The following is a 17368-nucleotide window of genomic DNA, read 5'->3' as shown; positions in this document are numbered from 1 at the left end:
ACTCATCCATCCCAACATCTGGGTCTTTTAATTGCAAGCTAACAACAGAACACACAGAAACATTTCATTAAAGAAGTGGTCTTTATTACAGCAAAGAAGCCAAACATTACAGACAAGAATAATTATGAACCATGAATATCAATTCTATGCTCAGACTGGCCTCTCATCCAGACACCTGCTTCATTCACTACTCTTCAGGGCCATTACTTCAGATTTATTAAGGGGGAATTATGGGCATTTTAACATGATTTGCTCCTTAGTTTTTCCCTAAGCCGTGTAGTTAAGAAGGTTAACATACTATTAAATTATTAACAGTCTCATCATTCACTGATTCACTTCCTCTCTCTGCATGCTATAGAGATTACCATCAGTTTTGTCCAACGAGACATTGTACGGCTGTATTAGTATAGTGTTATAGCCTTTGAATTCTCTCTCCGCTCTTTGGGTCGGACCAGAAATCTGGAGGAAAAAAAAAATGAAACTTGATGTTCCACCAGCAGAATAAAGTTCTGTATTCAGTGGAAACTATAATGCTTTTCAAATAATATCTGTCAAAATTTGAAGTTGGATCCTCCAGGAGTACAATCTCTGACTTTTTATCTACAGCAGAACTAATGTTCTGACATTGCATCCATCATCTAAATCTCTACTGCTCATCCAACAATAGAGCCTCTTATAGCACTCATGATAGTCTATTTACATCCTTAACAGTAGACCTGGGCTACTCTTGTTCCAACCACGTGGAACCTCTGACATTTTATTTACAATAAAGTTGTTGTTTTGTTTTTTTTATCTGAATCAGTTTGTGCACAACAGAAACACATCTGGTAAAGCCTCACAAAGAATTCATGAAGCATTCTGATTAATAAAACACACTGAATCATGGTCCAGAAGGTATTCAAAACATTGATCGTCCATGAGAACGCATTCAACTAAGCCCTGGTTGCGATCTAAGATGCTGTTAAAATGCTTGTATCAACAAGGAAATTCAAATGATTAGGCACAATAAATGTTTTTTTGTTCCACAGTCCTGCGTGTTTCACTCACTAAGCCCGTTTGCATCACTGAGTCCGTGTGTATTCAGGGGTAATGTGAGTGAGCAGGGTATGAGGATGAAGATAAACAGCTTATCCCTACTAAGAGGTTAAGAGGGATAGGCACTATTATCCAAAATACTCTGTGCATATAAATGCACCGATGTTCTACTGACCACAAACAGAGCAAATGGGGGCTTTTACACAAATAAACCACAGTAACATCACAGAGAGTTTCATTAAGTGAAAACAAGACAATACTACTGAATTCCACCTAAATACTGAAAAACTACGTCTAATGCTTTAATATACAGCTTCTATCAGGGGTTCTTAAACTTTTTCTTCACGGACCCAAATTGAGCAGCTGTAGCCTCTGACCTCAGGACCCATTATGGGCTCATTAAATCAAACTAATACTCTCAGTACTCCAGAGGAAACAGACTCGCAGCCCAGTTTTGCGTCCCGAGCCGCAGTTTAAGAAACGCTGGTGGTAGAGTAAACATGGAATGAAGAATGATTGTTCTTACAAGTAATGCAAGTAAACAAACAATAAATACAAACAATGTGCTTTATCCATATAGACATATTTACACAAAGTCTTTGGCTTATGAATAAACATCAGCTACAAAATAATAAAAAAACAAGGAGGAGAAAAAAAAAGAAAAAGTGTTGGCCACCAGTGCACAAAACGAATGAGGCCTGGGGTCAGTTCACTTCCAATTCCATTCAAACCATAAATGGAAACTGTAATTGACCTGTTCACGAAAATAGCGTGCATCCTCAGTCTTTTTCTAAGAGTTAATAAGCCGATTCCCTCGTACCCAAAAACCCTGTTCATATTTGAAATTAAACATCCCATTTGTGAATTGGCTGAATTGAAAGTGCATTGGGCCCAGCCCTGAAACAAACATGATTATGCTAATGTCACATGGTTGAACAAAATCTTAAGTATTCATTTTTTTTTTTTTTTTTTTTTACAATTTGGGGTACAAAGAAGACTTCTATCCAGTAGATCAGTAAAGCACAGAAAATCCACTCTGCAGCCCACAGTGGCTGCAGGAAACATAAACAATGACACATATCACACTTGTTCGAACGGAATACATTTGAGTGAAAATCCTACACATTTCTTTAAGTTGCCACTTCATGATGTTGTAAAAAACAAAACAAAAAAAACAAAAGTGAACCTAAAAGCCTAATACTCCCTGTGTAAACTTTTTTGTTGTGTTTCATTGTTGGTCTTCTTTCTAAAGTTTATTCATCAAATTAGCAAACAGACATTTAAGATTATTTTCTGTGTCTTTGTATTCTGTTATCTGACAACCTCCTGTATGTAACCAATGCAAAATGGGTTCAAAGTGGCTCTTAAGTACTTAAATCCATAATAATGCTCACTGAAACAACCAGAAAAATAACATGAAGATGGCCGCTGATGTATGGAGTAGAAAACAGAAGCATTCACAGAGTTTGGCCAGGCTGTAAGTTTCTTTTTCTTGTACAAAAGTACTGGCTGCAAAATATTCAAACATCACCATGATGAGATGCCCAACACTGTTAAGTTACTCAGAAATTAGCATGAGAGCAGGAATGTGTGGCCACTGAAAACTAGCACTTGCAGTTATTCAAAAGCTGTGGTTGCAGCTTGCAAAGGGGAGAGGGAGACATCTACAGTGCACACTGAGTACTGCAGCTGACACAGCATGAGGCATCAAGTCCATGGGAGGGAGGTGGGGGTAGGGGAGGGCTTGTGATGAGACGTTAAACATTTAAATGGGGCCCAAAACATACAGGGGGGCCCGCTGGCACTCAAAAAAGCTGTACAATAAGCGTAAAGGAGGAAAAGGAGTAACATCTCCCCCCCGTGTTGCACTCCCAGCAGCTCATTCTGTTAAAAGTCTGAACTTTTCTTCCCTTTATTTGGATTCTTCACAACGCTGCGCGAGGAGGAGCCGGTTTTTGCTTGTGCCATTTGTAGGGACACAAAACGGGTGCTACAGAACGGCCGCCACAGAGGGGAGTCGGGACCAAGCGAAAGCAAAGGATCAAACACATGGGAAGTGAAAAGATGTTCTGCTCTTCTTCACCTCCTCCTCTTAATCCTCCTCCTCTTCTTCTTCTTCTTTTTCTCTCCTTTGTTTAAGAGGACTCGATGAACTCCAGTGCCAGGTCGTAGCTGAAGCGATACTGTTCCTGTAGACAAACACGGACACGTGAACTTAACTTACCATCTGGGTGGTCACATGTTCATATTTTGGCTTTTTATGTCTGATATGTTGTATATTCATAAATATATTTAAATATTCACAATAAACCAAACCACTTTTACTCTCACTCCCTGTGTCTCCTTCTCACTAACTTACCGGAGTATCCACCATGTTAGGTTTGCTGTTCCTCAAGGTCTTTACAGCGTGGAAGACATCGACCACGCTCTGTCTCTTGGCCATCTCACACACAATGCTGCTGGCGCAGAAAACTCCACTACGCCCACCTCCATTTCTGTGAACACAGGGACAGAGTTACAGTACAGTGCAGGGATACGTGACAAAATGCACAATTTAATATTGCATTTGTAATTTTGCCAGCTCTCACACTGATTTTGGCACAAATCATCCTGCTTGTCAGTACATGTTGTAAATCATCAGACCAAAAAAACTAAAATAGAAGTGTAACTCTGAGTCTTTGTTTAAATGCTAAAAAAATAACTGGTATTAACTACTATTGCTCAAGTGCCTATATGTCCTTATTAGAGCACTGCTAAATAAAGACCTTTTTTTTATCCTTTTTTATCTTCACTTGAACAAATTATCAGATATTTATTCTTTAAAGAGCTGCTGATTGCTTTCACACTCCATCTCTAAATGTAGTTCTTAAAAGAAGTGTATGAGACTGTGTATTTTTGGTGTGTACTCACAGGCAGTGCACAATGGTTCTTCCCTCTCCCTCCTCTCCCTCACGCTGCCACTGGTCGACCTGCAGGATCAGTTTGAGGAAGGAGCGTTTGGAGGCGGGGACTTCTCTGTGTCCCGCCCACCCCAGGTACTGGAACTGACGGACCATCAGGTAGCCTTCCTGAGGCTGAGAGATCGAACAACACACACATATTTAGAGAGTTGAATTCGGTTCAACGACAGCTTTGACTTAATAATTTTCTGTTGGAAGTAATGAGTTAACACTGTTTCTGTTTGTTTCATTTTGCAAAAACACACTGAGGCAGAACTAGTCTTGAAGAAAACCATAACACAACAGTGTAATATGAATCTACTAACCCTGGTGAGGTTGCAGACTCTGAAAAGTCTGCTGATAACGTCACAGTCCATTGAGCAGGACATACATTCCACCTGGACGGGGCCGTAACGTAACATGCCCTCCTCTGGCCAGTACTGGGGACAACCCTGAGCACAAAGTTACAGCAGTTAGACACAGAATATAGACAGACACTGAGATAAATGGAAGTGCAACATTCAAAGTTTTAAGCATTTTTTTTACTCTTATGTTATATGGCTGATGCCTGATTGAGGTCTTGGTGAGCAAATTTTCTACCTTTGTAGACAGTAAAGTTGTATTCTGAACTCAGAAGTTTTTGGCAGTCAAATTGGATTTGGCTGTTGAATACATTGGAATTTTGTTCCTTTTTTTTCTCAGTTCAATGCCACACTAAACTCCTCTTATCAGCAGTTCCTGTGGTGGAAATGTGTGTCAGGTTTTTGTGTAACTCACGTTTTGATCATCTTTGATATGAATACATCAGATTTCCACACAATCAGGGAAACGTGTTGAAGATGTTGGGGCTACACTGACATTTTAATTCAATATTAACCTTGTAATACAAATTTTCAGTAACTGCAAGACAGAATAATTTTCTTCAGTATTATTTAAGTTTCTCTCTGTTCACAGACTTTTTTTTTTTATGCAAATGACAATAGAAATAATTTCAGTGTGGTGTGCAAAGAGAATTTACTTCACAGCTTTAGGAATGGCAGTGTAAAACATTACAACTATCAAAGGATATCTGCAATTGTATCTGTTTTATTTGTTATGTTAGTTACGTTGTGTCTGTGTATAAGGGTATATACAGTTGATGTATGTTTACAGTATAATAAAGTTATTTAAGTGATACCACTATATTTATTGATGTTGTTGGGTGGAACTTTATATTATATCCAAAATACCATCTTTGACATTATGAAATGATGAAGTTATGATATTAAGGCGACAGAAACCTGAATTACCTGAGCCAGGTCAATCTCATTCAGCATCACCAAACTGGTACATCCATAGTCATAAACCAGGCGCCAAAAGTCTTTGACAGTGTTAGGCAAAGGATGCTGGGTAACGATGAATGCAGCAGGCTGTCTGTAGCTCTGCAGACAGAAACAGACAAACACAATGTCAGGTCTTTCATACACACAGCTGTGCCATTTTGTCTACAACCTTAGAAACTCTGCATTTCCATTTCGATACCTAATTATGTTTATCCGTCTTTTTATTCCATCTTTCTTTCTCTCTCTCAAACATACATACACTTTAAAACACAAACAGCAGATCAAAGTGGGACATTTTGAAAGGGATAGCAGGCAACACGGGTGATGTTTGGTCACATGATCATGCAGTGGGCCTATGAAAAGGGTAAGGGGCATGCATTACATATACAAACACACACTACATCTACATCTATATCTAACAGGGTCAGTTAACTTCATGGTCAGTTTAAGTTCACATTAAAAATGTCTCTAATCGCCAATTTGTCAGTCACTAAATAAAAGAGGAAATCAAACAAAAGTCTCACAGTTTCTCTTGACCTAATGAACTGATTGAACAGAAAGTGAACTGAGCCCAGCTCATCCTGAATGGAAATGTGCAGCCAAATGTGTGACATGGGTGTGAATGACTTGTAATCATGAGGAGAATCTAATGTGGGGGTCAGGTTCAGGATTTAGGGTGTAAATGGCTTTGCTAAACATAAACCTGGTGGCAGAATGACACTGAAGCCATGAAACAAATCCAGTACTGGAGATTTGAAGTAAAATCCCATTACCTGGAACTCTTCTGACAGCTTGATTAGAGAGAGGCCAAAGGTAAGTAACTAAACTTTGAAGGTAAACTTTTAAAAAATGGGACTGAATTCCAGACGTTTTACAGCAATTACAGTATTTTTGTACTCCAACAGCTTTGTTGGAGAGAAGCCAGGTTTCTTTCCACTCCATGCATGTATAACATCTTGTGTTTCAACCATTATTATAAACTCACATACTGTATCTACAGCCCACCCCTTAATATCTCCCCCCCTCTCTGTATAATGTCTATGAAAACAAACCTGCTAATAAACATTAAATTGTAATTATGCCTGACAATGACCAAATATTTCTATCTTACCTTAAATATCTCTCTACCTAATGACTTTGTTTTTCAAGTCATGGTGCATGGGCAGCATGTTGAGACAATGTCAACTGTTGCCAATGTGAACAATGTCCTGCAACAATGAGGCTGTAAAAGATTGGGTGGTGGCCAGAGAAGCTAGTGGTCTTTTCAGAACCTGGATTTGTCTCTAGCCTTCTGCTGCTAAAACCACAAACACAGCATCACACAAACAGGGAGGGGAGTCTGTGTGTGTGTGAGTGTTGTCTGTATAAACACATGTGCATAAATATTTGAATGTAAAAGTGTTTCTCTTTATCATAATTTGTGTTTAATCTCTTAAAAGTGTGTATCATTTTCAACAACTATGTGATTGCAGTTTGGGACATTATACATTGTTTTTTTGGTTTGTTTTTTTACTTTTTCGTGTTGCATATACTCAAATTGTGTTAAAAGCAACACATCTGCAGGTCTAAAGGGCGATTTTCACAAGTTCCCTTTTAAAAAAGAACACACAGTGTGAAATGTCCCAAACTACCTTTGCTTGATGTGTTGAAAATAACACAGCCTTACTGTATGTGCATGTGAATGTGATATGGACTTACATCCATCAGAGCAGCATTGATATAGTTGCTGCTTTCTCCGTCTATTGTAATGAGGAAGGGAAGGCATCTGTCAGGAGGAAGGCCGTCCATAAAGCGGTTCTTATCTTGGTTTCTAGGCAACAATGCGATGCTGCAGTCTTCAGGTTGAGGCTGAGGAGTCACCGAGTTTAATGTCTGGACAAAGAAAGAGATGTATATCACATAAGTTAGTGCATAAACATTACTTTCCTATGTAAAGTTAGGCATCAAAGATTCATTAAGATGAAAATACATCTTAAAAGCATGTTTCAAAAACTGGAGTCAATAAAATATGTTGTGTTGCTGGTACGTTAAAGGTACGGTTGAGGTTGAGTTTTTTTACCATTATATTTTTTTTTTACAAGGGTGTATAAATAAAGCACCAGCACCAGCAAAGAAAATGAAGACTGTTAGCAAGTAAACAATGCAGGATTTAAAATACTTCAACATGTTTGTAAGGCTTCAAGGATAAACACAATGCAATTGAGTGACAAAACAGCATTATAATGAAGTACTGTAGTGCAGCAGAGACCAACAATCTTCAGGTGTAAGAAATATGTTTGTTGTGTACAGACCACAAAAAATTCACATCTTTATGATTTTAATATTTTCAGTGAAAATTAAATCTGTGATGCAAAAATGATCATTCCCACACTGATCATGAGTCAGCTGTCAAAATATGTTTTCACCATATTGTGCAGCTCTAATATAAACTGAAGCACAGTTTGCCTTCTAGATCAGCTGCACAGATTTGGCCTAATTGTAAATGTAGAAAATGTACTGATGTGGTTGTTTTGACTTGTCTGACTGTTGAGAATTGGCCAGGAGAGGATTTAGAAGCTGATCATGTCATCAAAACGTGTCTGAGCCTCTGATCTCCTTAATGGAAACACTACAATCAGATTTACCTGGAACTCATCCTTCAGATGTGACGAGTTGGTCTGTGAGTCGATGCGGATCAGCTCATAAAAAGCAGCTTTGAACTCGCAGACTGGTATGGCTGTTTCTCCACATAGACACGCCTCCAGTATGGCATCATGGATGAATATATACTGCTCCTGAAGACATATAATTCAAGACATGCATATTATCACATACATACACATCTTTCTCGCCTAGATAAAAACATTGGCAGTACAGTCAAACACATACAGCTTGTCGCATGGATAACACAAACAGCTGTGACACCGAATGAAAGTGAGCATGCTGACAGCGTGAGTGAGTGATGACTGATGGGAGATGGAGCTATGATTGAGATGACGACTGTCGAGTTTTGGTTTACTTCACCTCAGGAAATTGTAGTTTTGCATCTTTCAAGCAAATGACTGCAGCTTCAGTTCAGGGAGAGTGAACTGAAGGCGGTTTTGGTGAAAGACTCTGAATGTGATGTGTTATCTGATGGATGATGAACTGTTGGGTAGTATAAATAATACTACAGTGTGTGAATATTATGATAATGATTGTAACATGGGCAAAAAGTGTCCATGACAAAATGTGTGGAGCTTGTGGTCGTTACATCAGAAAAATGACTCTTTTTGTCTTGTTGACCCAGTAGTAACAACATACAGAAAATTGATGTTGTTAGCAATTTCATGATTAAAAAAAAAGAAGCGAAGGGGATGCATTAAGTTCTTCTTTGGGGGTTTAGAAGGGTCACTTTGGGATGGAGCTGCTACATTTTAGGTGCAACATCCATTACATATCTTAATCCTACCACTGGATGGCGCCAAAGTAAGATATTTCCAAATCCTTGAAATAGTAGCTTTGAATAAATAAGATGAATTTAATCTGTTATAAATATATATTGCATTACATCCTTTGTTTATGTGGTGAGATGACATGTTTATGAATGGGTGGCATATGTAGTCACTTCAGCCTACACCATGCTGAGTCTTACAGTGAGGGTTCATATTCTAAGATGTGGATGCAGATGGAGGATGGGTAATGCAGTCACCTCAGTCTGTACCATGTTGATCCTCCTGGAGCGAAGAGCCTTCACACAGTTGTAGATGTCGACCACTCCTTCTCTCTCCGCCATGTCCAACATGATGTCAATGACTATGAAACAGCCTGTACGCCCTGCTCCAGCACTGCAGAGAGAAACACAGAGTGAGAACTCATCCTTTAGGGCTATTATTGAGAGGGAAAAAGCAAATAGATGTTTGACTGAATTATTTATGACTATGTATGCGTATTTCAGATGTAAGAGTGCATATTGATGACATGGTAGAGAATATAAAGTATATTAAGGTTTGCATGTGTTTTTATTATACCTGCAGTGTACCACAATTGGCCCAGCAGAGGGTGGATTGGAGATTTTCACTCTGCGGATGAAGGAAAGTAGTCCCGTGGCATGATATGGAACACCGTGATCAGGCCAGCCTGTGAAGTGGAACTGCTTGACCTCCCGCACCTCGTTGAAACCACGCTGGGTAAAGACGAAAGACATATTTAAGTTGCATTTCTTATTACCTGTCAAGTTTACATTTCATTAAATATGCTCCCTCATTGAACTCAAACTCATTAACCATTAATTTGTGTGGAGCTCCCTGAACACAAAGAGAAGAAACAAACACATCCTTAACTAGTCAAACTCCACATTTTTATCAATAGTTGAATCAGGTTTAAGAAATAGAAATGTGAATATTTTACAATACTGTAAATGATGCAAAGTAAATGCAAAATAACAAGTAATAAGTAAGTAAGCTAATAAAATATCACTCACCCTCTCTAGCGTAAATGTGCGAACCACGTATTCAGCAAGAGGTTCAACTTCCACAAAAGTCACCTTGAAGTCTCCGTACACCTCCGCATCATCTGGCCAATATTTATAGCACTTAACCTGTCCGGAATAAAATTTAAATATAATCATTATAAGAAAACATGTTCAAAAACCTGGGTTAAGTGGCAGATACAGATTTTTTTCCATTAGCACACATTCAACACTAACAAACAATAAAATGATAAAAAATATATCTTTCTGGCAGACGTGCCAAAGATACTTCAAAGTGTTACATGATCCCTGACTTGTGTTTTCATCCAATTGTCAAAGGAGCCGAATAAACTTTGCAAGGCAAAAAGCGAGTAAAAAGAGCAACTTACCCTTCCAACCTCCACCAGATTGGTTACCATGACAATGCAGGCTGACTGTTCCTGCCACACCATCCTCCAGAAGTCATACACTGTCTCATGAACAGGACCTACACACAGACACACAGCACTTTGTATGACGACTACAGCATGTGTGAAGAAAACGGTCTTATTTGTAACATCCTGCGTAACAGTGTTAGACAGTGTTGCCGGCTCTTACCCTGAGTAGCAATGTAGTGACTTGGTCTCTGGTAACCCTGAAAACACCATAACAAAACAACTCAATATGCATAAAAACTGTATGTATCACATGTGACGTCCACAGTGCAACATTAACATTATGGAGCACTGCTAAGAAGTTAATAGTAAAGTTAACTGTTAATTAACTGTAAATATTTTGACGATATAATGAATGTAATTGTATCTCATCAAGGTGATGAGAACTTTTACTCTCAATACTCGTACCTGACATTTCTGAATTATCAAAACAAAGGTGCAAAATAATGAAAGCCCTGTCAAAACCTACAGATGATTATCTACTGATGCCTGTCACCTTTATAACAACTGTCAGATGCAAAAAGCTATGACAACCACTGATTGTAATAAGACAAAAACAGGCATAAGCTTATTAACAGCACATTGTGGGATGTAAGGTGGTGGGAGGGAAAGATGGAGTGAAATCTTTCTCGCAGCAAGAGAAGCCCCCAGCAACTCAAAATGTACGAACAACGTGACTTGATGTGTGTAATGCCGAGTGTATGAACGGATGAATGGTTGTAAAGGTTGAGGGGCATGAATGAGATAATCCACAGTGATACTTACATCCCTGTACAGCCAAATCTATAGCCCAAGCCACAGGCAGAAAGAGCGAGTGGAAGAAAGAAAGAAAGAAAGAAAGGAAGGAAGGAAGAAAGAAAGCACAACAATGTCAGTGAGTGTCAAGTAGAAAAAAGAAAAGCTGCATTGACATAATGGGAGTTTGAACAGGACATGCAGAAAAAAAAACATGATCTAAAACTTAGACTGAATAGAAAGGACATTTCCTGTTGGCTGATTGTTTACAATCTAATTTAACAAACATTACAGCTATATTGTTGTTTACATTCTAGATTTATTTGTCTTAAAGCTCATTGTCATTTATGTTAGAGCAAAATCCAAATTATGTGACAGCCATGTATCTATCTCTGTTGTTCCAATAGAGATAAGATGGACACAACAGGAAGTGTCCACTCTATTCATTCTAGTTCTAGCTTAAAGTGAGTGGTAGCATGCATGTGATCGTTTTAATGGTAGTAAATGATAATACAGAAGATAATGCTATAAGCAGTATTAGCATTTAAAAAAAGCACAATGTGAGAGACTAACATGCAGATGATTGTTGTAAAGATGACAGCAGTGGCGTTATGAAGTGATAGGTGATGGAAAATGAACAGTATATATATAAAATGAATGAATGGACTGATGGACTGAAGGCTAATTGCAGTGACTATAACAAAATACTATTATTCACTTTCTTGCCTAGAGTTAGACGAAAGGATCAATACCACTCTCATGTATGTATAATATATATGAGCCAGTTAGCTTAGCTTAGCATAAAGATGGGAAACAGCTCTGTCCATAAATAATAAAGTCCACCTAAACAACATGAAAGTAAAACAAATACCCAAACTATTTCATTAAAAGATTTGAATTATGAAGAAAAAACATCTCTCTTTGTATCGCTCTTAGCGTTAAGACTAAGTAAGTTCTACTAAATCCAAATGATGACTAAAAATCTATTGTTGAATTTAATCACACAGACTAAATTGCAATTCAAATTGGCTATGATAAATTCAGAATGGATGCATACATGAATACATGGATAGAGACAGGAGAAAGACAGCAGAACTGACACCAGAGAAAGACACAAGTACTGTAGTATGTATGATGTGTTTTCAGGGTGGCTGGATGTGTAAAATGGTACGATGGATGACTAGTAGACGCAATAAAGGTATAGAGGCCTGACATACGAGCGAGGGAGTGTGGTTTCGTTGGTTTCGTTGGGAGCCAATAGTAGCATTCGATGCGTTTCCACTTACATCGATGTAGTTGGCGTTGATGTAGTCGGAGGAGGGATCGTCTTCTATGGGCTGGAGAATAACCCTTGAATGGTCATCTAAAGGAAGACACAAGAATACAGTGTTGGAGAGAGAGCAGCAGAAAGAGATGTAAACAAAGAGAGAGACAGTGACATAGAGAGAAGAGAAAAAGAAAGTGGATTAAATGCCTTTTAAACTATTAATAAATAATACCATCATGTTTTTTAACCTGATTTGTCGCCTTTTTCTGGGATGAATATTTAATATCACAAAGAAATGCCTACAATTTGAAGCCATGTTTTCAGACACAACATTTAGGGGAATGACATTGGAGTTTAAGTTTCATGCTCTACTGTCACTATATTAAACATACAATAAGGCAGGACTGCAGAACAGATCATAGCTGTGAGTCCTTACAATGCAGGTTCTCTTGGAGGTGCTGTGTCCTGTGACCAGTTAGTTCGTTAATACACTTAAATATCACAATCAAAAGACATGAATTAACTGTACATAATCAAAGAAAAACAACAAAACAAGTCAAACAATTTACTAAACAAAATTTTCAGGCAGGCAAGACTCTCTTGTCTTTAAAATTTGAGTACATTTTACTCTGATCTTGGGAATCTGAGGTCACAACAGTCTCAGATCTTCAGAGCAGGGACTGATGGCGGTTCCAAGGTAAAGGCTGGAAACTAAAGGTAATTGTTCTTTTGGAGTTATTGCTCGTCAAACTCTGGAACATCGTCTCACAAAGTCTCACAAGAGCCAAACCAGTTGTAACTTCTGTTATGAACACACATAAATCAAGCTTGCTTGCTAACTTACATGCTATAATGTTCCCGTAGCGGTTCTTGGTGCGGTTCTGCTCCTTTTTGGCCACATCCCAGGAGGCCGATTGGCCCTCGAAGAAGCTCTGTATCACCAACAACAGACAAAACAATGGGAAAGGAAATTACACGTCATGGATCCTTAACAATTACATCCGTGCTGAATGACTCTGAGCAGTACTTTAATGTTTTGCTTTAGTGGTTTTATTCCATGGGTACGTGATATAATGCTTATTAAATATAAAAAACGGGACCATAAAAAAAAGGTTTGTAGCTCTTTGACTGTTTAGTCAATAAAGCAGAAAATACTCTCAAATTAAGAGGCAATTCAACCCTTACAGTCATTTTATCATTTTAATGTAAAGCCAAAACATCAAATAAAGCATCATTGATTTTCATAATTCTTGTTCTCCTCATTGAAAATGTGCGTACAAGACATTTTAAATATCTTCCTCTGATATAGGTTTATAAATATCCTCATCACGGCTAAACTAAAGGTAATAGCATTTGAATCACTACTTCATCCACTTACGCTTCTATTAGTAATACATTTTCTGCTTTTGCAGCAGGCTGCTTATACAACTGTATAAAAGTACTGCTAATAATAATCTTACTTCATACTCCTCCTTAAAGCCGTAGCTGTCAGATGTTTTCATTAGGTTGATGTGCTGCAGCAGGTCGGCCACTCTGATGGCAGGGTGGAGCTGTCCTGTCTGATAAGGAGATTCAGTCCCTTCACAGTGATACCGAGGAACATCCAGAAGCCTGCTGTTCTCTGCTGCAGAGGCACTGTGGTTCTCATCTACAAGAAGACAGGGAATTACTGGTTAGTTTAATCACAAAGTAACCAAGATTTGCATTACATTTATCAGTGGTTTCACTAAAGGCACTAAACAGTGTTTTATTCTGGCCAGGGAATAAAAATAAACACAATGGATCAGTTTTTTAAAATCAGAATTATGAAGTACAATGATGTCCAAGGCTTTGTGAGTTAAGATAGGTTGGATAAAATCATGTACTTTCAGTGATTATTGGCTTGTAAAGAACTTTTACCTACATAAAAGTAACAAAATAATGACTTTTTCATCTCCCAAAGCCAGCTCTAGGTGCTGGCTTTGAACTGTTACCATAAGAAAATACAGCCTGAAACCAAGCAAACCATTAGTCTCCTTGTTTTCTGTCTATACTCACCTGTGATTGGAACTACATGTCAAAGCAGCAGAAAAAGAAAGGAGCAAAAAGATTTGTTAGTAAGACTCGAAACATTAACTGCAGGTTAATTTAACAGCTTTGATTGATCTAAAGGGACTTTATAGGTTTAAACATGATAGAGGATCCAAAAAAACAGTGGATGATCTCACAAAACAATGGAGCGTGACTTAAAAATGATAATAAACAGTAAAGGACCAGTGTGTAGGATTTAGTGCCATCTAGCGGTATAGTTACAGATTGCAAACTCCTTGCTTCACCCTTCCCTTGCAAGCGCAAAGGAGAAACTACAGTGGCGCACAGCTACAATTACATTACTTGATTTAGTAACTGCTGCTTCAAACACATTTCACTCAACTATTCCAAGCTTTCTACACCTTCAATACACAGTGTAATGGTAAAAGATGATGGTTTTATTCAGTATTTACAATACATTAACATGCTTCACCTGGAACTATATGATACATCTGTTAGTCAAACAAAACATAATACATTTAAACCACAGATGTGTGATCATCTGCTATATAGTGCAGATTTGTGTCAGGTTGAATTATCACTTGTGAGTATAGCATCTATGATGTAATTAACTTTGTACTTTAGAAGCGTGTACAATAATAAAAAAGTATTTCAGTTGCAGGTAATTTTAATAATTATGAGGTCAAATTGTTGCAGAAGTTCCAGGTGAGTGATTCTGTGCTGTGGGGAATAATGTGAGTTGACAGTGGTAATGCACAGACTGACAGGTTGTATAATGGAGTAGCTTGGGGTTGCAGCACAACCGACTGATTTCATCTTCAAACTGTTTATTAACTGACACTGTTTATTTCATCCAACTGATGCTTTTCTCTGCTCCGAGGACATGTTAGCTCATTACTGATTGTTAAAGGTTTGTTAAGCCCTCGTCAGGCCAATTAACAGTAAACCTGACCCGACACTGCCTCTTAATTCACTACTTCCTGCTACTTCTTTCCACTCTGTGATGTGATTGGCCAAGACAGATTGTAACTGCAGCCTTCACTCCAAATTAGAGGCAATGGAACAGTTAATTAACACAGTTTGGTGGCGGTGTGTATTGTGGGGGCCTTAAGGGTATGTTAGAACTCCACATCATGCTGCAGTGTTAACACCAGACTAAACTAAAGATAAACACATTGCAGTGCAACACTGGAGCTGGAATAACATCCAACTTGGCAAAAACTACAGCTTTTGCGATTCAGAGTGGGGCATCAGCATCAAAACAAGCCTGGGGAATAACGCAGATGGTAGATACTCAAGCAGACGTCTAGATCCAGTGCACAGAAGAAACCTCCACCAAACACACAGCGCTGTAGGCACTAAGTTGTTCACTGTCACTTGATGTCACAAATATAATCTGCAGTCATTTTGCAGCTGCAATGTAACAAAGTGTCTTCCTCCTTTTAAGCATCAGTTTCTGTCGTTTTTTGGGGACGGGAAATGGCATGCCTTAAAACAAGTCAAAACTGTGGAAATAATGAGGTCTCTAAGGGAGAATGATGGTAATTACAGTGAATAGCAATAACTCTCAGCAGGATACAGAAACTGTGGCTGGGATTGGGAGTGATTGAACCTCGGGCAAACACAGTACGGCAGACGAAGTGCTTGGCTGTTTGAGTTTTTAGTACCGGCCATGTTTTACACAGAGTGTTGGCATTAGGTGGCACAGAAAGCAGACATCTTTAGATTACTTTTGAACCAAATCCAAACATCCATTTAGTTTGTTTTGCTGGATTTATCTCTTTTTATGTTCATTCCAGTGCTTTTCACTGCTTGTTGATTTGCTTATGTTCTCTATCTGCGGTAATACTTGGGATATTAAACATCTAGCACTTCTAAAATGTAGATTTGAGACAACATTGTGGTACCCAAACTTCAATCAAGCCAAACCCTCCACCCACATAAACATACAGTACTTGACAGAGGTCAAAGCACAGAACACTGCAGGGTGACTTTGACCATGTTTGACATTTTAACTGGACACAAGGTTGGGACATACAAGAGGGGGCTACAAGAACAGGGGCTTTGAGATGATGATGGGTGATCAATAAAGGGATTTGGAGGTAAATGTGAATAATCCGACCATGCCAGAAATCTCACCTAGCACAGCGGTAGGAACCAGAGGATCGTTGGGCACTGCAGGAGGAAACACGGTGAGGAAATGTTCGAAATTTCAGCATTACTCAAACATAGATGAGGACCTAAAAGTGAGCAGTGAGCATCAGGAAGCTCTGTATGGCTACTGATGGACTACACATTCTTCAGTCATGACCTAAACATGAGTGAACAAGTATCGCTTGAGTTGTTATTTCTACAGCTGAATGATTAGACGTTACTTAGAACATTAATTGGTAACTATTTTGATCAACGATTCATTGTTTCAGTTATTTTCCAGGAAAAAAAACCAAACATAACCTAGTTCTTGCTTCTCCAATGTGAGGATTTATTACTTTTCTCTGTTTTTTTAACCACTGCAAACCTAATACCTTTGGAACTGGACTGATCGTCGGACATCTGAAAACATCACTTTAGACTCTGGGAAACTGTCATGGACATTTTTCACTATTTTTGGACAGCTCTAGTTGTGTCCCCAATTAAATGTTGTTAAACTGAGCTTGTGAACTGTAATGTAAGAATAACTCTGCAATGTTGGTGTACTGTAAAATCCAAGTCTCATTAGTGGAGATAGAAGAGAAGAAAGATGAAACGACACAGATTTGTTAGAATTGAAAAGGAATATTAGATTCCAAGTTCACAGAGTTTTGTGTTTTGATGGTTAATACCACTGTTTATAGTTAAAAATTACAATACTAATAGTAATAGTCTTGTTTATAAACCTACATCTGTTGTTGTAGTTGTGAGAGTCCATGAATGTCACAGCCATGGGATCTTCTCCATGCAGAGTGCTCTGGTCAGCATAGCTGCGATCCATGGCATTCACCATGTGAGTCATTTCCTGCCGTGTCGTTCCAATGGCGTCTTTACGTTTTTTAGCCAATTTCCTGTTGGGGGTAGAGACAGACACAATCAGGCGTCTTATGAACAAAAACACAAACATCAGTTAGCCTGCAGACCACCGCCTTGTAGGGAATAGTCAATTGTTTTTGTATGATTTTGTATGGAGGAGGTTGTATCAT

The 17368-nt window shown here is 38.5% G+C and overlaps 1 protein-coding gene across 20 annotated transcripts in view; it reads right to left on the bottom strand.

Annotated features, from left to right (window-relative positions):
• Positions 1 to 62: 62 nt before the first annotated feature.
• The window catches only part of ptprk (protein tyrosine phosphatase receptor type K), a 111385-nt gene continuing 94079 nt past the window's right edge, over positions 63 to 17368 (bottom strand). For 3 of the 20 annotated variants that reach the window (XM_051408302.1, XM_051408310.1, XM_051408309.1), the window contains 19 exons: positions 17073 to 17233; positions 16332 to 16367; positions 14199 to 14210; positions 13622 to 13809; positions 13006 to 13105; positions 12112 to 12257; positions 10925 to 10942; positions 10323 to 10359; positions 10115 to 10212; positions 9738 to 9854; positions 9286 to 9440; positions 8967 to 9102; positions 7921 to 8070; positions 6995 to 7168; positions 5264 to 5395; positions 4301 to 4426; positions 3946 to 4109; positions 3395 to 3530; positions 63 to 3224 (listed from right to left, as the gene is read on the bottom strand). In XM_051408302.1, coding sequence (XP_051264262.1) covers positions 3171 to 3224; positions 3395 to 3530; positions 3946 to 4109; positions 4301 to 4426; positions 5264 to 5395; positions 6995 to 7168; positions 7921 to 8070; positions 8967 to 9102; positions 9286 to 9440; positions 9738 to 9854; positions 10115 to 10212; positions 10323 to 10359; positions 10925 to 10942; positions 12112 to 12257; positions 13006 to 13105; positions 13622 to 13809; positions 14199 to 14210; positions 16332 to 16367; positions 17073 to 17233 — 2140 coding nt within the window. In that variant the 3' untranslated portion in view covers positions 63 to 3170. Of the gene's footprint in view, positions 3225 to 3394; positions 3531 to 3945; positions 4110 to 4300; positions 4427 to 5263; positions 5396 to 5708; positions 6088 to 6994; positions 7169 to 7920; positions 8071 to 8966; positions 9103 to 9285; positions 9441 to 9737; positions 9855 to 10114; positions 10213 to 10322; positions 10360 to 10924; positions 10943 to 12111; positions 12258 to 13005; positions 13106 to 13621; positions 13810 to 14198; positions 14211 to 16331; positions 16368 to 17072; positions 17234 to 17368 lie in introns of those variants that run through there. The other 17 variants (XM_051408313.1, XM_051408316.1, XM_051408315.1 and 14 more) reach the window with 14 other exon arrangements.

The sequence above is a fragment of the Dicentrarchus labrax genome, unplaced genomic scaffold (assembly GCF_905237075.1).
Source record: "Dicentrarchus labrax unplaced genomic scaffold, dlabrax2021, whole genome shotgun sequence".
NCBI lineage: Eukaryota > Metazoa > Chordata > Actinopteri > Moronidae > Dicentrarchus > Dicentrarchus labrax.
This window is presented reverse-complemented; position numbering and strand designations above follow the sequence as displayed.